At 46.6% G+C, this 22553-nt stretch overlaps 2 protein-coding genes across 2 annotated transcripts in view; both read left to right on the top strand.

The window, feature by feature from the left end:
• The first annotated feature begins 877 nt into the window (after positions 1 to 877).
• On the top strand, positions 878 to 17769 carry FAM180A (family with sequence similarity 180, member A). Its single transcript, XM_008576461.1, has 3 exons — positions 878 to 1173; positions 12238 to 12338; positions 13902 to 17769. The coding sequence occupies exons 1-3, from the start codon at positions 1098 to 1100 to the stop codon at positions 14244 to 14246; spliced, it is 522 nt and encodes a 173-aa protein (XP_008574683.1). The 5' UTR covers positions 878 to 1097; the 3' UTR covers positions 14247 to 17769.
• A 1419-nt stretch (positions 17770 to 19188) lies between these two features.
• Positions 19189 to 22553, top strand: part of SLC13A4 (solute carrier family 13 (sodium/sulfate symporter), member 4) — a 41463-nt gene continuing 38098 nt past the window's right edge. The window contains exon 1 of the mRNA XM_008576463.1: positions 19189 to 19978. Coding sequence (XP_008574685.1) covers positions 19880 to 19978 — 99 coding nt within the window. The 5' untranslated portion in view covers positions 19189 to 19879. The remainder of the gene's footprint in view (positions 19979 to 22553) is intronic.

Raw genomic sequence — 22553 nt, 5'->3', positions numbered from 1 at the left:
ACTGAGGGTTGCGATCCATTGCCGGACATGAAAAAAGACAAAAAGGAAAAAAAAAAAAAGGAGCTCTGATTAAAGTAGAGGAAACTTGGAGCTGTCCTGTGCAGTAGCCATTGACATTTACCCTGGGCTCTCTCCACAAGCTGGAAACCCATGAGGCCGAGTCATCTTTGAACATCCTTCAAGGCCTAGCATTCCCCGTCTGTCATTTCAGAGAAGACGAGGAAGTGGTATTGATCAAAATTGAGGTGTCTGTGGCCGGACTTCCAAAGTGATCATGGAAAACACTACCATTCTGCTTGGGAGAGTCACAGTGGTTTGGTCCCAGGTCTAGGCACAGTCCAGAAAAGGGGCATCAGGAATGTGAATGAGGGGTCACCTCGGGGCTTTTGGATCATTACCTACACACATCCGCATGTCCAACACCCATGTACCACGTCACCTCTCCACTTTGCCTCCTCACAACCTGCCAGCTCCCCAGTCCCCACCCCCAAACCTGTGGAAGGTTCTAGACACCAACATCTCTCGGTCTGGCTCCAGGGAAGGGCAACAGTGACACTCAGCCCAGGCACAACAATGACTTTGCTGTCCTGAAGGCAACTCTGGGCTCCACCAGCCCCAGCGTCTGCCAGCAGCTTCCAGCCCTCGCCCTGGCTCTGGTGGAGTCTGTGTGGACGGGAGAGCAGCCAGCTCTTCGCCGGGCTCTCTAACAAGTTCCGCGGGTCTGTTTGTGAAAGAAAAATTCCAGTGGGTGCATCCAACACATGGAACTCAAGTACAGAAATTATATTTATCCACCCCACTGCCAAGGAGATCACATGCCCTGTGAGTCACTCCAGATGTGCTCAAAAACAGAGTCTCTCTGTGGAAGCCTGGGGCCCCCAATCCCGGAGAGAGTTGGATTAGAGAGGTACCGACTTGGTCCCACCCAAGGACACAGGACTGCCTCCACCCTTCACGGCAGGGAGAGGGCATTTCTGCACTTCTGAAAAGGGACGGGTGGTAAGAACTCTGTCGTCTCACTGGGAGGACCAGCCCGGGCATACCTGTAGCTCCTGGGGTCCCCTGGGCTTGAGGGTCGATTATCATCTCCTTGGAAGATGTGTTGGAAGACGTTGCTGCTTCTGCTGTTGTGTTACAATGCTCAGGCTACTGTGTCCCACAGGTGGAGCAGGGGTGAGTTGCTTTCTATTCATTTGTTTGTTTGATGCTCATTACTCTTTCTTAAATAAAATGAGGAATTTGGAGGGGAGTAAATGGAACGAAAGAAATTAGAAGCCCTGGACCCTCCTTCAAGCTCCTCTCTGCCAATTGCTGTATGCTTTCTGACACGTTCCCCCGTGTTAGAGGGTGATGAGAAAATGACACTGAAATAAATAAAAGCCACTGAGGGTTGAGGTAGAGAACCCAGAGGGCATCCCTTGCTGGCATGCCAGAGAGAACTCATTTTTGCTTCATAGAATGTGGACAGACTCGCTCTAGTTCCCCCCACCAGCTGCTACAGCTGGAGCAGACCATCTGGAGAGCAGGTGCAGAGGTCTGCTGCTGAAATGATGGAGCCGTGGGTTCTGGGATGCAGAGGCCTGCTACCTGGGGAGCCAAAGGGGAAAGGCTCCCCCCAGGCCTGGGCTGCCAGGATGGATATCCCCAAGCTGCTGTCTGACTGGGAGGGGACGCATCTTTGCAGCCAGGTGGAGCTGACCCAGGGCAGGTGAGGAAAGAGTAACCCTTCAGCATCTGGTGTGCTGGCCCCTGCTACTCCCACCAACCCCCAATCCACCAGGGGAAGGCAGGGGCCCCAGCAAAGGTTTTTCTCTCATTGGTGACTTCCTTTCCCTTGGGCTGTAGCTCCCTACAGCTGCGATGGCATCTTTCCTCTGTGCCCCTAAGACTGGCTCTGCTTGGCAGACACTGGCAGCACCTTGAGCCAATTAGAGTTTATCGCTGTTAGGAAACGAGGGTCCAATAGAGCTGACCACTCCTCGCCAATCAGAACTGAAATCTTTCCACGGCCTGAAGTCAACTGAGTTCACTCTCCTGGAAAGAACTGGAAGAAGAACGTGGCTCCTTCAAGTCAGGCCAGTAGGTGTTTCTAAAGATCCAAAATCAGATGAAGACTGATTCACACGGTGGCAGAGGACAAGCCTCCTGCTTCTCAAGGACAGTTTCAGGGAAAGAAGAGAGCACGGAGGAGAAGAATCTGAAAGGGGGCGGGGGGTACAAAAGCCACTCACTGTACTTATTGTGGTTTTTATCTCATGTTTGAGCCTGCTATTAAGGATTTGCCAGTCCTCTGAGCTGAGCTGTGAAATGATTGTTGCCCAGAGGCAAATAATGTAGCATTTTTCTTTTAGTCTCCTAACAATATTGCACGTGCATGCACACGTGTGCACGCACACTCAGCCCCCCAGCTCATGTTGTGCACACACTTTGGGGACAGCACTTGGAAGTAGAGAGCAAAGAAATCTTAGAGTTGGTTTCTGCCACCTGCCTCTTCGTCACCCTGGGGGCACTACTTAGTTTGTATATTAAAAAGGGATAATAATATCTAGGCTTTCTAACATGCAGGCTGTTAGAAAGCCAAAAGATTTGACTTGTAATATGGCTTCTAAACACTATAGCTACCTCATGAGCTACCTTGCAAGGGATTCAGAGTTAAATTCTGCCTCAAACTGGCTGTGTGATCTCCGGCAAGTCTCTTAACCTCTCTGAGCTTACTAACAGGTAATTTATGTTACCTATTAATAACATATTAACATCTAGTTCACTAACTGGTAACAAAACTTGCCCTTACAGTGTTGTTGTGAGGGTCATATTCAGAAATGTAAGTGAAAATGCTTTGTAAATAATGAAGCACTCTATAAATGTTAGCTATTACCCACCAGCTTTAAAAAAATGAAAATTTTTCATTAATGAAAGTTTGAGGCTCTCAACAGGGTTCTATAGGAACATCGTGGGAGCAACTACTCTGGCCCAGCCCCCTCGTCATTGGGGAAGGTCTGTCCTCAGTAAATTCACAGTCTCTGCAGAGACTCAAAGCCAACACAACCGAGAGAGAGGACATCGGGAGGAAGTGGATATGAAATGCCAGATTAGTGGTTCTAGTCAGCGTTCAGTGTCAACAAATGATATGGATTCCCTCCAACCATCATCAAAAATCTTCCACGTAGTTGATTTTTCTCCATTTTTAACATTTTTTTCTGATTATAAAAAGAATACACAATTCTTGCCATTTTTTAAGACAGAATAGGAGTCACACCCAAATAAATAACAGTTTTTTCCAATATATTGTTCCTTTCGCCTTCATCTTTATCCTCACCCCCAACTTCAGCCCTAATTTAGAAGAATTCCCTTTGGAAGCAGTCTGAGGGCGACCTCTCCCTATAAAAGCCTCCCTTATGCTCCATCATCTCTCAGTCCCTCCCCCACCCCCCTGCTCTTACATGGAGAGATGTAGAAATAAACCCACAGAGAATACGCCCTGCTGTCAGGACATCTTTTTCCTACCACTCTCCCGCCTCTCCCTAAGAAGTGCTCTCTAGGATTCCACCCTGGGAGGTAGCTTTCCATCCCAGGATCCAGGATCCAGCCCCACCGGCTTGATTCAGACCAAGTGACTCACCTATGGTTTCCGTGGCCAACCTGGGGGAGCCGGATCTCCACACCCAGACACACACATGCATGCGCACACACATGGCCCACATCCTAGAATTACCCCTGTCCTGCCAGAGCATCACTTGAGAGGGTAGGATTAGCCCAACTTGAGAAAGAAATATGTCTATACAAATTAATATGAATCAGGCTGGCTGGTTAGCTCAGTTGCTTAGAGCACAGTGTTGTAACACCAAGGTAGAGAGTTCAAATCCTGTACTGGTGAGCTGCAAATGAAAAAAAAGAATACAAGCTCAAGAAATTAATAGGAATATCTTTGATCTGTTAAATGCATATAAACTATTTCTTTTAAAAGTATTTTAACAGGAAGGATGGCCCATCAGTCATTTGGTGGAATTTATGTCACGTTCAGGTGTCCCTTTTAGAGCTGTGCGTGTTCGCAGTCACAAATGTTCCCCAAGGAAGGAGGGCCTGTGGTCAGTGCTCAGTGAGCGTCGACTGGTTGACTGCACTGGTGTTCCCAGGGGCACCGTGCACAGCCACCTGGTTTGCTCCATAGTAACTCCATGAGGCAGGTGCAATTCTGACCACCTACGGGTAAGGAAACTAGAGGCTGAGGGATCACCCAGCTGGAAGGGTTTGACCCCCAGGCCTGTCTGCTGTCACAGGCTCGCTGTCACAGGCTCACCGTCCCCACTCATCCGCTCTCCATCATCTCACCAGCAGCACTCCCAGAGGACCCCAGCACTCTTTTTAAAGGCTGACTCAGAACAGCACTGTTTCCAAAGGGCTGGCCCAGGAACCACGAAGTACATGACATCAGCAGGATCTGGCAAAAGATCTTTTATAGACGAGAGCTTTTCTCTCCACACCCACTGTCATTTCCACAGAGTCGCTTCAACTGATTCCTTAAAAATACGGTTGTATTTTGCCTTGATATGGTCTGAAGTTTGAATCCTTTCCAGCAAGCTCTCCAGTCCAAATGCTAGGCATGGTTAAGTGGAAACCATGGTTAGCCTTCATACTGTTCTACTATACTGAACATATTTGGGGGATGGGTGGGAAGAAGAAAAAGGAGATTTTTAACCCAGATTATCAAAAGGCAAAGAGGTCAGGCTGGAAAGCAAAGGCAGCCTACTCCACCTGGGGCACCTTCTGCTGTCGGTTCTAGGGTAGGAAGCTTGGAAGGACAAAGGTGTGGGGAGAGAAGTGACAGCCTTCACTGAGATGAATTAAAAATAACTTCCTCCAGGCCAGAACAGGACTTCTCAGACATAAGGGAGGTTGCGGTGGAGACAGAGGGTCAACATCTACTTTCTGATAATTAGCCAGGACCCAGAACTACAAATAAACTCAAAACCTCCCTGTTAAAAAGGGAAGGATTTCGTAAAGCACTCTATTTGAAAAGAATGGAGTTTAGTGACAAGGGTAGGTCATGGGTTCCTATGGGATCGTTTATTCGTTCAACAAACAGTAATAGGCACAATGCTAGGCACTGGGCACAATGCAATTCAGCAGTGAACAAAACAAACAAAATCCCATACCCTCGTGGAGCTGACATTGTAGTGAGGGGAGACTTGCAGTAAACACATATATAAATAAAATATGTGGTGTGTTGCATGGTGATAAAGAATAGAGGTTAGAGAGTATAAAGGGTTATAATTTAAAATAGAAGAGTCATGGAGGGCATCATTGAGAAGGTGATGAGGGAGTGAGCCATGCAGTCTCTAGGGAAAGAATATTCCAAGCAGAAGAAACACAGGTCCTGTGCAAAGCCCTGTGGCAGAAGCATGCCTGGTGAGCTCAGAATCATTAAGGAGGCCTGTGGCTGGACTCACATGAGCCAGGGAGAACAGTAGATGAGTTCAGAGTAGTAAGAAGTCAAGTCATGTAGTACCTGGTTGCCACTTGAAGTTGTTTGGCTTGTACTCAGAGATGGAAAGCCATAAAGGGTTTGGGGCAGTGAAGTGACATCATCAGACTTATGCTTCCACAGAATCGCCTTTTCTGTTTTTTGGTTTTTGCCAGCTGGCCAGTACAAGGATGCAAACCCTTTACCTTGGTGTTGTCAATACCACACTCCAACCAACTGAGCTATCTGGCAGCCGTCCACTGAGTCACTTCATTGCTGTGTGAAGAATAGAATGAAGGCAAGGGCCAAGGATGGAACAGCTTAGGAGAGACTCTCAAGACTGGATTAGGAGGCCAGCAGGGATGTGCAAGAAGTAGCCAGGTTCTAGATAAATGTTGAAGGTAGAGCTGACAAAGTTGACTGATTGATTGGATGTGGGATGCAAAACAAAGAGAAAAGTCAAGGGTGATGCCTGAGCAACTGAGAGGGATGGGAGGACTGGAGCAGAAGCAGGAGATGAGTGTGTGTGTGCATGTGCGTGTGTGTGCTGAGGGTTGAGGATGAGGGTGGGGGGCAACAGCTATTACAAATCCAAAAGCAGATTCCAGCAGGCATTTGGATATGTAGAAGTCTGGCCTGGAAAGTCAGTACAGAAGTGAGTGTGGCTAGAAAAGATGAGCGAGCCCAAGCCCGAGGCAGAGCACCATGACATGAACAGGTAGGCGAGAAGGACGTGCGGCCAGTGAAGAGGGATTTTTCTTATTAAGATGGGAGAAGTCGCAATATGTTTTCATGCTGCTATGAAAGATCCAGTTTACAAGAGGGAAAACTTAGTGATGTAGGAAAGAAAAGGTTGAATTGCCAGAGCGATGTCTTTACGGGGGGCTTTATGCACACATGGAAAGCTGGCTCTGGCTGAAAGTATGGACACAGTAGCACAGAAGAGTCAGCCTGAATGGGCAAGAGGCAGGTTTAAGAAGAGAACAGAAGATGTGACATGGTCAGCTGAGAAAGGGGAGAGCAAGAGGAACCAGGAAATAGGGATGACTGTCTGGCAGCATTGAAGGGACCATGTGAGGTTAGTGGCCATGGATTTTTTTTTATCATTTCTATTTTTTATTTTTATTTTATTTTATTTTTTCTTGAATCAAAATTGATTATACATATTTTAGGGGTTCAACATTGAGATATGTTGATTAAATCAATATTACTAGCATATATATTGTTACAAATCATAATTATTCTTATGCCCCTTGTCTAATCTTTCCCCATCCCCCTCTCCCCCCACAATTACCCTAAATTTTTTCTCTCCTTCTGAAAGAATAATGGTTACTCTGTTGATTTATTGCCTAGATGATCTGTCCAATGCTAGAGGTGTGGTCAGATCCCCCACTATTATCATAAAGCAGATGTTTCTTCTGTCACTCTGAAATGGGCTTTGTGGAGAGAGACGTCCTCTTCTTTATCTCTGCTGGTGACTCTCCTTGTGTCAACGCACTCCAGTGGCTGGAGGACCATCTGCATGGTGGTTGTGACATCTAGCCACTTTCTGGCAGCTGTGGTTATTGTGGTGGCTGTGGTGGGCCACCCACATGGAGGTGATGTTTTTGGCATGCTCCTTGGCACTGGCAGTGTGCCTGGTTGTGGGGAGTGTCGGGTCCCCAGCTTGATACCTCAGGTCCTCAGGCAGGCCCCAAGGTGCTGGCATAGTACGCCAGATTGTGGGAAGGGGGTCCAGTCCCTGACTCCATACCTTGGGTCCCCAGGTGGGCCCCAAGGCACTGGTGTGGTGTGCCTGGCTCTGGAAGTGGGGTCCGGTCTCCTTCCCCATGCCTCGGGTTCATAGGTGGGCCCTGAGGTACTGGCGCAGCATATCTGGTTGTGGAAGAGGGGTCTGGTCCCTGGCTCCATACCTCAGGTCCCTGGGCAGGCCCTGAGGTGCTGGCGTGGTATGCCTGGTTCTGGGAGGGGGGTCTGGTCCCCAGCTCCATACCTCAGGTCCCTGGGTGGGCCCTGAGGCACTGGCACTGTGTGCCTGGTTGTGGGAGAGGGTGGCCATGGATTTAAAGGAAGACCACTTAACACGGTGTTTTCCTCCAGACACACTCAGGAGCACAGGTACACATGTGAAACAGGTAGAGCTGGGATGCGCTCTTGTCAAGTGATTGCAAAGGAATCAGAATGGAGGAAAGAGTTGAGAACCCCTGCAAGAGAGTGATCCTAAGGTCTGCCGTAATTCGACCTTGCATGTCACATGATTATAAACCAAAGTTCGAGATTTGGAACATACGTGTGATTCATTTAAGAATATGTTTTATACCAAATGCATTCATTCGTTCATAATTCACTACAATTTATCTTTCCTGTAGTTATTCAGAACTGAAGAATGCCCAGTCTTTGGGCAGATGAACCTACAAAAAAATAGCATTGTCCACCCTATCGGTGAGATTGGGTTTGAGAGCCTGGGAGATCCAGATTTTAACCCCAGTCCTACCTCAAAAACCAATTGGGAGGCCTAGGGAAAATTCCTTAACCCTAGGAATAAGTTTCTTCATCTATAAAATGGGAAGTTAGTACTTATCTCACAAGGCACCTACGCAAAGCACAAAGCACAAAGCACACTGACTGAAGCACAGTAGGTACTCATGAACTATTATATCTGAGCTCCACATTCTGACAGCTTTAGCCTGAGGTCCAAAGGTGTCTCTAGACAGAAGACAGGAACAGAACGAGCTATAACACATGAACCATGAATATCTGGATCCAGTTCCTGGACTCAGTCCCTGTGGCATGACCTCCAACAAGTGACTCACTTGTTCTATGCTGGTAGTTCCAATGTATGAGTATCGTAGACATTCATTTTCCCTGAAGGCTCATTTGTCCAGGGAGTTGGGAAGGAAGAGAGTAGCTCTGGGTTTCTCTGCCCCAACACCGACTGTGCAGCAGACTTTCCTGCAAGGAGACTATGTGAATCTCAGGTATCCCCGGGACAGACAGACTGAGCAGCCTTCGTGGGCACATTCACATCCCAAAGAAACAGCTGGAGGGTGGGCTGGGTGTGGAGCCTTGAGTAGAGAAGAAAAAAAACGAATGGACCCAAGTTCGCACCACGTGAAAGGAGCACAGCCGGGGATTTTCACAATGATGTCCCAGCAGCCTTGCTGTCTGAGACTCAAAGTAAGTCTCAAAGCTCAGGTGGCACCTGGGAGGGGTTGGATCCTCCTGCCAGTCTCTGTTCTCCCCGCCCTGCTACCCACCCCTCTTCTCTCTCAGACAAGGCGCCAGTGCTAATGGCCATCCAGGTCTCCCCCATCAGCCTTGCAAAGCCCAGAGGAGTTTAGTAATCTCTTTAGTGAGCAGCGAGCTGAACTTAAAATGACCTCCATAAATTTGGGAGATGGGATTGAAGGGAAAGGAAAAAAAAACCAGCAAAGCCTGAAGGGTCTCCAGGGTTGTTGTTTTGTTTTGTTTTTTTAATACCTAATCTATTTTTTTTTAATTATTCCAAAATAGGGGCTGGCCAGATAACTCACTTGGTTAGAACATGGTGTTGGTAACACCAAGGTCAAGGGTTCAGATCTCCATACTGGCCACCCACCAAAAAAAAGAAAGAAAAATCATTCCAAAATATATACTGAGACTGCCCTCGGAGCCCTGCGTTATTCAGACACTGAGTTCAAGCAGGGAAAGCATAACACCCCGTCCGCCCTCCTGGGAGCTGGCGATCCTGACGAAACTTTCCAGGGTGATAGACAGCAGGACGGGAAATGTATAGAATGGGTGCAGAAAGCATCAGGAGATAGGAAAACAGCTGCGTGCGGTGGGCTTACCAGGGGTTCCTGGGGAAAACAGGCTACTTTCTACTGATGCAGGAGCAAGCGTATTTTCAAGCTTTGCACATATACATCTCGGAATTGGTCAGCTCTTGTTTTGGCCATTTGCATTTCTGGCAGGGTCGAGCCTTCGTCATTATGGACAGGAACATCTTGGCGTGACTGTACATTTAACTTTTTATCTCTATGTTTTGACATCGACCACGTGGAGCTATTTCTTGCCCACCACCTGCAGCATCTCTGGTGGAGCTGAACTTATCCTCTCTAGGTCTTGCTTCATACAGGGTCAGATCTGGGCAGCCACTGGGCTGCTAAAATCCCTGCTCCATAGCTGGCTGCACTCCAGCAGCCCAAGGAGGCCTAAAGCCCCCACCCCGCCAGATGCACACAGCCAAAGCAGCCACAGCCATGTGAGGGCCAGTACTGCTGGGGGTGGAGGACTGAAGTGGGGAGCGGGAGGAGTTGGGGGAGGAGGGGAGGGACCATCTTTAAGATTCCTGTGCTCCCCACATGAGGAGTTGGGGGAGGAGGGGAGGGACCATCTTTAAGATTCCTGTGCTCCCCACACATACTTTATAAAATAATAACCATTCCCTTTGTCTAGAGGCTGAAGTTATTTCTAACCATCTCCACCAAACTGTGCTATTATTAGGTATGAGAACTAGAGCTTTCAGAAATGACAAAGTTTCCGTTATCAAGCTCAGCTTTGAATCAGGAAGTATTTTCTTCTCAGCTCTTTGAGAACTAGAGGTCCACCTGGGGCCAGCATGTTAAAGGAGTGTTGCTGTTCGCAGGGAAACAATTGGGTAAAGAAAGCCCAGGTGTAAGATAGCTAATAACTTCCTGGGAGGCGGCCCAGGAAGTCTGTGATTACTGCGAGCAGAAAGCAACCCACACTCATGACATTCCCTCTCTATCTCCTTCATCTGCTGGGGGGTGAAATTTTCTGCCAATGGAACAATGCCTTTAATTTTGCAATAAGAGAGAAATTCTGGAAGTAGAATTAAGGAAGTAAAGTCACTCTGAGAGCCTATCCCAAATGTCATCTACCCTTTCGTGGTGGGAGGAAAATGAGGGCATGTAGAAAGAAACAGGACACAGCTGGATCCAGGACGGTTGTGCTCCTGGCTTCAACTACTGAGAAGAGAGCGGAGACAAAGTGCCCTCATTGTGCCTCGACTCCTTACCTCCCGGAACATGATGCCCGTGGTCTCCTCAGAAGACCCTGGAAGGCCCCGTCAGATGGGAGTGAGCTTTGAATTGTTCTGTGGTTGGAGGGCACCTTCTGCTTGTCTGCAGATCTGTATAACACAATGGTTATCAATACTGGCTGCCCACTGCAATCACCTGGGAGCTGCAAAAAGTCCCGATGCCTACATTTCGCCCCTGTAAATTGGCCTGGGATATGGCCTTGAGCATTAGGGTTTTTAAAAGCTCCCAGGTGATTCTAATAGTCAAGCCTGAAAACCACAGGGCTAACCTGAGAGTGGCCACACAGCCAGGATCCTCCACAATGCCTGTTACACGGGGGCTGTGGTGGTGGTCAGGGATGTCTGCTCCTAGCCTGGTACAGTCCTGGAGAACTGCAATTTATAATGATTGTTCCAACTCTCTATAATATTCTGTCTTCCCCCTCACTTGTACCCGGTCAATTCCTAATTCGTGCTGTCCTGTATATTTCTGGTAGCCCATCTACCTTCCTCCAGCTACCACTTCTAAAGGCAACCACTGGGAACAACTCTGTCAAGTCATTAACCTTATACTAAATGTGTTTCCAAACCAGTCGGCCACTGGGAGAAGCCCTGAGCTTGGCTCCACACTCCCCTGGAGCCAAGTGTCAGGGTCTTGCAGCAGCTGTCTTCCATTACTCTGTCACTGGTGTCCAGATTCTTGCAGCTATATTTCAAATGGCTGCATAGCCAGAAGTCTGAACACCTGATTAAAAGGGTTGTAAGTAAATATGAGGGGTCTTCAAAAAGCTTATGGAAGAATTTGTATTATCTTTAAATTCCATCTTTCCATGAGCTTTTTGAAGTACTCTTTCATAAACCAGAATTTCATGTTGATAAAATAAAGTGCTAAGATGTGCAATACAATAACTAAAAAAATATCTGCTCTGACCAGGTCAGCTAAATTGTAGTGTCTTGGGAAATCCGGGATGAGTAAATAGTCATGTCCCACATCCTGGAAAACGTTATCGTAAGATCATTTTTAGAAGCAGACAGACTGGCACCAGAAGTAATAAAATAACCTAGGATGCTTCTTGTAACACTTAACCTGGATCCCTGCATGTAGAATGTTAGCTGGTAACAATCCCAGATCTATAGAAAATTTGATGTAGTGATTGGGGGCTGTCCTATTCTCTCTCCTTTGATTCTCCCCCTTTGTGTGATTATAAAATGCTGAATTCTGTAACCTCCTTTAAAGCGCATTCCAAAGCAACTTGGCTGTGTGTCTACCAGGACTGCAGTTTCTTATGTATGCTCAAATAAACCCTTTGCTATACATATTTGGCCTCAGTTTCTTTTTTAGGTCAACAAGTACTGTCAGGGAACCATATTTTTAGAGAATTCAAGTGAATACTGTTGCTTAAGAGCACTTGTTGAAGTTGGGGGAGGGGGTTGTTTGCTTACTCACTTCCGTTTTGCTTTATTCTGCTCTTTTAAAATATAAATTCCCTAGGGCATACATATCCCCAGGCATACAAGTTTCTCAAAACTTTCTCAGATGGTTCCGATGAGCAGCCAGGTTTGAAGCCACTGGTCTGACATGCCTGGGAGCTTTCTGGGACACACATCAGGGGAGTCTGTCACCTCTCCCCACTCTGTGTCCACCACCACTCCAAGTCAGTTACTTTCAAGCCTTGCTGGCAACTCTCAGGTCAGCCAGGGGGAGAAGGCAGTGCGCATGCAGCAGCTGAGAGCTCGCTCTTGTTTCTTCCAGCTGTGCTCTTCCCTGCTGCCCATCGGCCAAAGAGGTCCTCATCCGTGCCACTGAACCCCATCCTGCAGACCTCCCTGGAGGAAGTGGAACTACTCTATGAGGTAGGCAATCCAACTCACCCAAAACGCACTAACCTTCTCTATCCTTTTTGAGAAGTGATCTCCCTGAGCACCTGAAAATGAGTGGCCCCTGCTGCCACAGGGAACGGCCTAGACTAATTTGTGGAGGTCATAAAATCCTGCTCATGCCAAAGTGAGGTATTCCTCATATTTCCCTCCTTCACCACATACCATAACAGGAAATGATAGCACTAGGAGTTCAGTCCAGGCAAAATTAGAGATGAGATTTGGCCCATAGTTGCCACTCCCAGCACCCGGGCACCAGAGTGTGGCAATATTCCCAAGCAAGGGCTTGGAGGCAGGTCTCATCAGCAGTGTCCAGGCAGTGCCAAGCCATTGTCTGAGTGCAGCCATGTCTCCAAGGCCCTGCCTGCTGTGACAATGAAACTGTCTGGCTACCCTGCTAGCCCAGCTCAGTTTCTGGAAACCCAGGGCCACCCCACAGCTCTCTCTTCCTCTGCCTCTCACCCATGAATCACTGAGACCCGCTTCTCCTCCATACCACTGGGGAAATTTCCTAAGGCTTCTCAGCAGTACAATTCCAGGCTCAAGATCTGAACTTTAGTCCTGACTCTGTCACCCATCAGCTGTGTGACCTCACCTAAGCTACCATTTCTCTCTGGGTCTGTATATCCTCAACTGTTAAATGAAGGAAGTCAGCCATGATCTCCAAAATCCCCCTCCAGCTTTGACATCCTGTGGACTCCACGCACTAGGACTGTCTAGTTAAGAAAGTGACAGCCTGCTGTGGCCACACAATTGAGCCAGGGAGGAGATTTTGAATCCTGCTTTGGGGAACAAACTGCAAAATGCTTACGTAGCCTTTGCCACGTCTTCAACACAGTCATATAAACAGATCTATGTCATAAATATAACAGACGGTACCGTGGAGGATAGATCAGAGCAGGGGGAAGATGGAGACAGAGAGCACAGTTGGGATTTGGAGTCCTAATTCCATCCCAGAGGTATTAATTAGGCTCCTACTTTGAGCCTGGCTCTTCACAGAGATGCGGATGACAGACCAGCACCTACTCTTACCAAGCAGGGGAGAAACAAGGAGAAATCTCTGTATTCCACTAAATTCCTAGCACATTTCTCTACATCCTTCAAATTCTCAGCTTCTGCTTTAAAATTATCTGAAATAGTCAGTTTATGCTTTAGAAGATCTTTCATGGGAGGAAGGGAGAAAAGGAAGAAGGGATTGATCTGGGACACTAGAAACAATCATTGACCCTTTAAATAGAAGTTGTGTACCAGGCTCTGTCAGGATTTGTCCATATTTGTCTTATTTACCTCTTGCAATAACCCAGTGAAGTAGACCATTACTAATCATTTTACAGAGAAGGAAAGTGAGGCTCAGAGAAGTTAAGTAACTCATCCACGGTAACACAGTAAGTGGGAAAGTTGGAACTGGAACCCAGGTCTCTTGAATTCCAAAGCTCTTTCCACAGCGTCTCCCTAAGTGAACTCATGTGATAATGCATAGCGCTGTCTCCTCAGCAATGCCTGGCTTCATGTCTTTCCACATCCTGTGTTTCTTACCAGTTCCTGCTAGCCGAACTTGACATCAGCTCTGACCTGAAGATCTCAATCAAGGACGAGGAGCTGGCCTCCTTGCGGAAGGCCTCGGACTTCAACACCATCTGCAATGATGTGATCCCCAAGCGCATCCCAGACATCCGCCGGCTGAGTGCCAGCCTCTCCAGCCACCCTGGTGTCCTCAAGAAAGAAGACTTTGAAAGGACAGTGCTGACCCTGGCCTACACAGCCTACCGCACAGCCCTGTCCCAAGGGTATCAGAAAGACATCTGGGCCCAGTCCCTCGTTAGCCTCTTCCAGGCCCTGAGGCACGACTTGATGCGGTCCTCAGGTCCTAGAGTGTCTCCCTGAGAGACCAGCCCACACCAGGACCTCAGAGCAGGAACAGCACACACAGTAATCCAGCAAGTCTTCATTCTCTACTCTATTCACAGAGACCAGCAACAAAACCCATACCACCAACACAGAGTAGCAGAGATAAAATCAAAGTGACCACCTTGCCCTATCACCCCCCTGTAGCTTCCCGATAGACACGTCTGATCCATGTCATAATGTGACTGGGCTGGAAGAAGGGGTTGAAGTGGTCATTCAAGAGGCCTCCAGAGGCAGAATGGTTTGCCTGGTGACACACAGGAGTCTCAGATGAGCTCCAACATAGGGCGATGGCCACACATTCCCAAGACTGAGGACAGAGCTAGAGGAAACATCACAGAGGCATGGCAGGAAGAGGAGGGACAGATTCCTTTGGTCCTGAGGGACCAGGATACTGCATTGGATAAACATATTTCCAAAGATTCTATAGTAAATATTAAGAAACTAGAGCTATACCCAAATAAATACGTTGTTAGCTAATGATATACTTCTTGACTTTTCCAAAAGTCACTGAGAAGAATCAGTTAGAAAATCAGTAACTTTATGACCTGTTGCCTTGACTTGTCTTTTCTGAGGGCTGGTTTAATACAGAGGAGAAACAGGAAAGGGACCCATAGAAATGCTACCAGTCCAGGCACACTTCATCTTTTGAACAAGGAAATCACGCTAATGCAGAGAGGTCCTCCTAACGAAAAAGGCGGCCCCCAGGCCCATGTCTATCTGTCTTAATAGACAGATTCTTGCAGCTATATTTCAAATGGCTCACTTAAATAATTTAGCATTAAGACAGAGAATGAAGGTGCTCCAAATAGACACGATTTTCAATGACAGAATTTTACACTTTCAAATACCAAACTTCATTTTAGAAATGTTGGCTTGATATCTATTTAAACGAAATGCCTTAAGCTTTTATTTCGTATCTTCAGATAACTATTTGAAACATTCTAGTGAAGGAGTTGGATAAGATCATCTCTAAGATTCCTTCCATCTATGGAATTTCTACAATCATTTAACTGTGAGATACATACAGGGAGAGCATCTGGTTCTAAAAGGTCTGCTGGGCTGTGTGTACCAACCTTGCACGATCCTAGGCTTTGCTAATTCTGTGTCCAGTTCTGAGTTTTTCTGCCACCTGCCTCACTGTCAGGCTAGGCTATTAGAGTGCACTTGTCTTTCTTACCAATATAACTTGCCCTTTGCAATCTGTTCTTTCTTAACTACCATCACGTAAAAACTAGGATCGCTAGGCTTGTTATAACTCTATGTTAAATAAGAGTTATAGATGAAAGCCTCTGCTAAGATTCAAGTATGTGTGTTCTAATACTAATTCCTCATCAGCTCAGAGATCTTTCTGGCTTCTCCTAGATTTACAGCTGGGTTCTGGAGGCTAAAGCTAGAAGTCTGACTTTTGAATGAGCGAGAACTCGTTGGGCTAAACTTGATTCTGACATGGGTACCTGACAATCGTCATCTGATGATGATTGGTCTGGATTTCTTCAAAATCTTTGAACAAATGAGATTTGCCTGCAGCACCAGCTCCATGATCTCTTTGGAAAAATACTCGGATGCAGAAAGAAGGTATTCACCATCAGAGAAAAATACAGCCTTGCATCCTGATATTCCCAGGCTCAGAAGATCGAGAACTCTCAGTCTCTCTCTCATTCCCTCCCTATACCCTTCTGCCTCCCTCACACGCAGATTCTGCTGCCTGCTTTTTTCTTTAATCTTTCTCTGACATTATGTGTTCTCCTCAACATGGCCACTCTGCTTGTCTCTTTCTTTCTTTTTATTTTAAATTGTGTCTCCCCTGCTCTCTATTTGGGACCAATTCTAAATATCTTTGTATCTGTTTCTTGTTACATCTACAAGTCTCTTCTGTCTGACTTCTGCCCTCTATCTCTGCCTGCCTGTACTCTGACACTCACTGTCTTTTGGTCTCCTTTGGGTATCACTGTCTAAATAAAACAAAGGTCAGCGTACAGACAAGGGTTGGGATCACCCAGAGGCGGATCATCCTCATAGCCCACCCTCACTAGTGTACTTTTCCTGCATGTGGGGTGGAAAGGGGACCAGCAATGACCTCAGTCCCTAGATATTGCATAACACCCTGGTAGACAGAGTCTTGCAACCCACCCTGAAACTCCATCCCCAGCCGAGTGGATCTGAGAGCTTTCTCGCACTCAGAATCATCAGTCACAGGGTGGAAAGAACCACTCCTGTAGTCCCTGCCTACCATGTTATGATTGAGATGGCTGATCCTAGTGGTAGGAGATTTGTGAATGGGAGGATGGTTCCCAGGACCATTGGTAGCAATCATAGTTCATTCACCCAGCAACCAAAAATTATATGTACTTTGTATTTGTAAATTGGGGCCTGAATTTTTATGGCAATCAGTGACTAAACAAAATAGAAAGAAGTACATGACCTTTTTAAAGACAAATGAAGACTCTGTTTTCAGTAACTAGATTCTTGCACACGATTTTAGTCTGAATACAGATTAATTTTTAACCCACAGAAAGTTTTATAACAAAGACTTCATTGACATGCAAAATCAAATATTATGCTCACCATTACCTCCCAAAAGACCCTACTCTTTCCTCAATGAACAGGAGAGAGTGGACCAGACAGAATGGGACTCTCCCATTTTGCTTCATTAGTGCCACATTCTACACAACCACATCACAATCGGGTTGTATTTTGTCACATTTACTCATAGAATAACTTAGAGGTGTAATGTTTGTAGTGGAAACTCGCCTGTGACTTATGGAATCATCTCTGCCATTTCTATATGGTTAGGAAAATATAGGATCTAAAAACTCTGAAAGTTTCCTTTATATTTGGCATTCTCATGGCTATTTCCAGTGTCATTCAAGAGACATTGACAAACACCTATGTGCTGAAACTTTCGTTACTCTGTCATCTCATGTTGAATCTAGTGAAAAGAGAATCACATAAGTGGTAAATCAGTCAAAAGATATTTCTGCAGGTACACTGGTCAAAAATTAAATATGCGTTAAGTGACTACAGGACACACCTTACTTTCCTAACCCATTTTAATGTCTAACATTTCTCTTTTTTTATTGTGGTTAAAAAACTCATAATATAAAGTTTACCATTTTAACCATTTTTAAGGGTACTATATTTTAAGGGTACAATGTGCAGTAGTATTAACTATAAGCACATTGTTGTGAACAGACCTCTAGAACTTTTTCATCTTGTAAACTCTATACTCATTGAACATCTCCCCTTTTCCCCTTCCCCCAGCCTTTGGCAATCATCATTCCACTTTGTGTTTTAAGAGTTTGACTACTTTAGATACCTCATACAAGTGGAATCTGTCTTACGTTTCTTGACCATTGCATTCTGGAAAGTGTTTTCTTCATCTGAAAATGGATAGAGTCCTGAAGAACTACTGGTCTTACTGTGTCCCTCACCTTACTTAATTTTATTTAACAAATATTCATTTATAGTATAATAAAAATGCCATGATTGGATTACTAAACTCACTGGATTCTTTGTTATCTTAGATTATCTCACCGAGGAATTCGAAATGGTACATGGGTTTAACAGTGGACGCTGATTTTTTTTATCCAGTGTCTTACATATTTACAACCAAAAAACACACGTGGTATTGTTCATTCTGAGTTTCAAAATCATTATGAAAATGAGGCCAGAATGTAGTAAATACAGTAGCCAGTCTTTAATATGCATTTAAAGATATGAGTCATCCTAGCCCACTCTACAATGGCAAGGTAATTTCAAAGGGAACCTACGCCATCCACAGTTGCACCTGTCTTAGAAGTCAAGAAGAACTGGTTTTCTGGGGTCACTCTCCTGATCACTTTACCTTTAGCCTGGGGATAATGTCCCAGTGGTATAGCTGCAGACCTTGGAACGCCATTTCTTACATTCCGTGAATTCAAGACAATATGGTTTTTATAACGCCTTGACTCCGCTCAGCATCTCCCAGGTCAAGGTAATGTTGCCAAGGACTACCACTTACAGAAGGTTTGGGCTTTTCTTTCTCTTTTCTTCTTTGCCCTAAATCCACATGTCCTTTCTGAGAAAAGGCAGTGACTCCAGATCTGTAAGCAGAAGAAACACCGGAGTACAACTGCTGCTAAGACCTTGTCCCTGAACTTGTCAACTTCTTCCCCGCCCTCCCACCTCCTCCTTGTGCACCAGCCAGAGGTGGCCTTCTGCTTCCTTTTTGGTAAAGCGCCTCTGTGAGGAGCACCAGAGTGCCTGCTCCAGCCAGAAAGACCACGGACACCTGGCTCAAAGGGCCTCTGAAATGAGACTGGCATCTAGACTCTTCCACATAGGCAGGTACTCTTCCCATTCTTCCTAAAAGGTCTGGGGTCTTTCTTACAGACTCATACCCTCTGCTGGCTTACGCCTTTGTATTCCCCCAGGTGCTGAAGCAAACGATCTTTGCCAGCAGGGAAGTCTGAAGGGCTTACTATTGCACACCCGGGGACAAAGTTCTCCAGAATTAGTACTGTGTTTTCTCCCTGCCACCAGAGGAGTCATCTTCCTGAGGACTAGGTCAGCAAGGGGCCCTCCCAGGGAAAGTTCTGCATCTATGCTCTGCAACAACAAAGCAAACAGTGCTTGGGGAAGTGGGGTTATGTTTACGATGATGGTCACCACTCCAGCCCCGGGGACGTTTGAGAAACTGAAAAAGAAGCTTTGCGAGCTGCCTGGGTTCTGCAGAATCAGCAGGCCCCTGCTGTGACCAATCAACAGCTGGCCTTGGAAGAGATATCGGCTCGTTCTTTTCAACTTGCTGACCAGCTTTGATGAGCGGGCGGAGCTACTGCTTCTGTCCTGGCTCCCATTGGTGGGTGAGAGTTAAAGGTGGGCCTCCAGCAAGTTTTTGTCCTGTGACAAAAAGGAATGTCTTGCGGATTTTTTTTTTTCTTTCTTTTTTTTTTTTTCCTGCTTTGGAGGCCCTGGCTCAAGGCAAATTATAAGTAGGAAACCAATTTGAAGGAAAGAAATTCGAAATGAGTTAAGGTATCAGGTCGTGGGAGAGACGAGCAGCCCCATCTGAAATCTGCATGCGCCTTTGACAAAATCGGGTGCTTGTTTTAAAGGAAGGGGCTACTAGATTTTTACCAACAGCGAGCACAGGTAGGAGATGAAACAGGGACTCCCCAAAACAGGCCATCAGAAGGAGGAAAAATGATGGGGAGCACAATATGTTCTTGGTATTTTTAATTTTTTAAAGCTTTTAAATGATTTCTTCAAGGCCAAATAGCAGCAGCAACGGTGTCATTTTAATTGATTAAGAGGGCTTTTGCTGACACCTAGAATGAAATTACTCTATTACTAATCAATCAAGGAGGGACCCCACTATGCCCCCATTTATAATCCTTTCCCAGTTCCTTTCTGCTGGTCATAAAACTATGCTCATCAATCCCACCTAAAGCGGAAGGCAAGGAGCTCGGCCTTTTGTGGAAACAGGGGGTATAACTGCCCTCCTCTTCTGCCTCCAACACGAAGGAGGACTCTTGGAAGCCAAGAAAGGTGGAAGAAGCCTGTGTGGAGAGAGCACGGCGCGCAGAGAGGAGCAGGAGCGGGTCCGAGGGAGGCGAGGGCAGGCCGAGATGGGCTTGCTGCGGGGCCTCCTCCGGGCCAAGAACCTGCTGCTGGTCATCTGCGTCCCGCTCCTGCTGCTGCCCCTGCCCGTCCTCCACCCCAGCAGCGTAAGTACCGACCTGTCCCCTCCTGGGGGCCGGTGGACCAGGTGGGAGGGCAAAGGGGGGAGGTTGGGGGAGGCAACGGGGTCTTATGCCCTGCCTAAAAATGGTTTTTTGTGGGTTTGAAGAAATGGAGATGTATCTTCTTCCTAAAAGCTGCCATTTTCATCCCTCCATCCCACTTCCAGTTCCCCAACCCCAGGACCCCCAGACAGTAGTCAAAGAAGAGCAGGGGTGGTAGCTGAAATGGCTGATGTGGGTTCGCGGGGCGGTGGGCCACGCTGCCGGGGCAGCAGGGTCCAGGAGCATGGACCCATAAGGATGCACTGGCGAGCCTGTATTTGGCAGAGTCAACATGTGTCCATCTTTATCTGAGAGCAACTAGACACAGGAAGCCCTCTGAGTGATGACACTGGGGAGAAGGCTGGGGGAGGGAGGGAACTGGGAGCCTGTCCAGGGTCTGTGGTCAGGTCATGATGGGCTCCCATAACTAGAATTTGAAATTCGGAATCAATTCCTTAATGTTCCGTATGAAGTTTAGGGAACAAAGTTTGAGTTGAAAGCAGATCTTGGCATGTTCCCCTGATCCCATGCATGTGGCCCTTGAATTGTTTGTGTCCTCTATGTTTTCTTCCCTCGGCTCTTGAAGGGCTGCTGAAAAGAAATAGGAGCCCCCAAACTCTAGACTGGGGCCTAGTTTTTAATGGGGGCTGTGTGAGCAGGGGCCGAGCTGTGGCTGTGCGTTCTGCTTGCCTCTCAGACTCGCTTCCCTTCCTTCCTCACTCCCTTCCCCTCCCCCTGTCTGTGGCTTCACCCCTTCCCCCAGCTGGCACTGCCCTTGAGATTTTAGGAAAAATAAGCTAAGACAGGTTAATCATGTTTGTGAGAGGGGAAAGCGTCTTCCCCTTAGCTCCCTGAGTAACTTGGTAACCAAGATTAAGTTAAAAAGTTAAACAGAGGGGATTAGAATATTTCTTAAAAACAAACTGGCTTAAATCTTTAGTAGAATAAATACTCCAGAGTGCCAGGGAGACGCTGATTAAAACTGGGCTGGGATTAGCAGACAGTGATTGCTGCTGACATTTTTCCTGGGCTAAACACTAGTCAATTTTCTGCTTTGTCCAAACGGGCCTGATTTTTTTTTTTTTCTTTTCTTTCTTCATGGCGTTTTGTTTTTGTTTCTGTTTTTGTTTTTACTCAATGTCAGGTTGATTTAAGAGAATGTAACAAGAGACACATTACCCTCTTCTCCATAGCAGGATCAGCAGTCCTCTGTCTCCCCCTGAAGTTGGCACCATCCCTGGGGACCTTGACGTGTGCCCACAGGAGGCACACACTAGGTGCCAAACACGTATTATGTCTCCCACCCATCCTTCACTGCTTGCATCAAACTTTCAGATTCTGATACTTAAGCCTTAAAATTCCCAGATGGATTTGCTTGCTCTGGGCTGGAGTTGAGAGAAGTGACTAAGAACCTGGGCAGGAGTTCCTGACCTGCAGTTTTGATGGTTCTTCAAAGTGACAAGCCACAGCTATATTTTAGGAGGGATCAAAATGACCTTTCCCTTTTTCTTGCCCAGCTCTCTAAAACTAGAGATCCATACTCTGCTTATCACATTACAGATGAAGAGGGTACAAAGTGGGGTGTTCATAATTAAACCTTCTTCAGTGTCTTCACTGGGGTAAAAGTTGCCCCCTAACCTCCCTAGCTACATTTTTTAAAAGACCTTCTATCATTTATGACAATAAATAGACTTCAAGCCCCTTACAGTGAAATTTGGGTGGAATATCATTGGGATGGCCGAACTTGGTGGAAAAGGAACAGATCCAAGTTCAAGTTAGTAGCAGAGGAGGAAACAGCTTTCTCTGAACTCTCATGGAAATGCCACTCTTGAACTCCCATTTATTTGTAAAAGGAACAAAAATTGACTAATAACACTGTCCTTTAAAGGCATTACTAACCTCCACATACCTGCTAATAAGGGGCCTGAGGGTTCCAAAATATTCTCTCCAGTAAATAAGAGAGAACTGTTAGCCAGCAGAGAAGTCCCATTCAATTCACCCAACATTAATTGAGCTGCCTGCCGGACATTGGCTCGGTGCTATGGACACCAGACTCCTGTGATCAAACTTTGCAGAGTATTTTGGGTTGTCTGAATACAAGCTTACTTAGTGAATTTTGAGAAGATTGAGAAGAGTCAAAAGGAAGTTTATGTAGATTTACGGGTGAGCTAAGTGAGAAATATATGAAAAGACCTTTTAAAGGTGGTCTCTTGTCCACTCATCTGCACTAAGGAAAGTCCAGAAAAAAATAATAGCGGTTTATCTCCTTCGAGGAGGAGGCTCGGCGACTTCTCCAGTATCCTATTCCCATTCCTAGTGATATTAACAATCAAAACGTTCAACCAAATTTTCCTAACTCAATCCACGATGGTGCCTGAGAAAAGCAAAGTCCTCTCTCTCTCTCTCTCTCTCTCTCTCTCTCCCCCCCCCCCCCCCCCCCCCCCCCCCCCCCCCCCCCCCCCCCCCCCCCCCCCCCCCCCCCCCCCCCCCCCCCCCCCCCCCCCCCCCCCCCCCCCCC

The sequence above is a fragment of the Galeopterus variegatus genome, unplaced genomic scaffold, assembly GCF_000696425.1.
Source record: "Galeopterus variegatus unplaced genomic scaffold, G_variegatus-3.0.2 Scaffold1358, whole genome shotgun sequence".
Lineage (NCBI taxonomy): Eukaryota > Metazoa > Chordata > Mammalia > Dermoptera > Cynocephalidae > Galeopterus > Galeopterus variegatus.
Note: the sequence above shows the minus strand (reverse complement) of the source record. Positions and strands in the feature narration are given on the sequence as shown.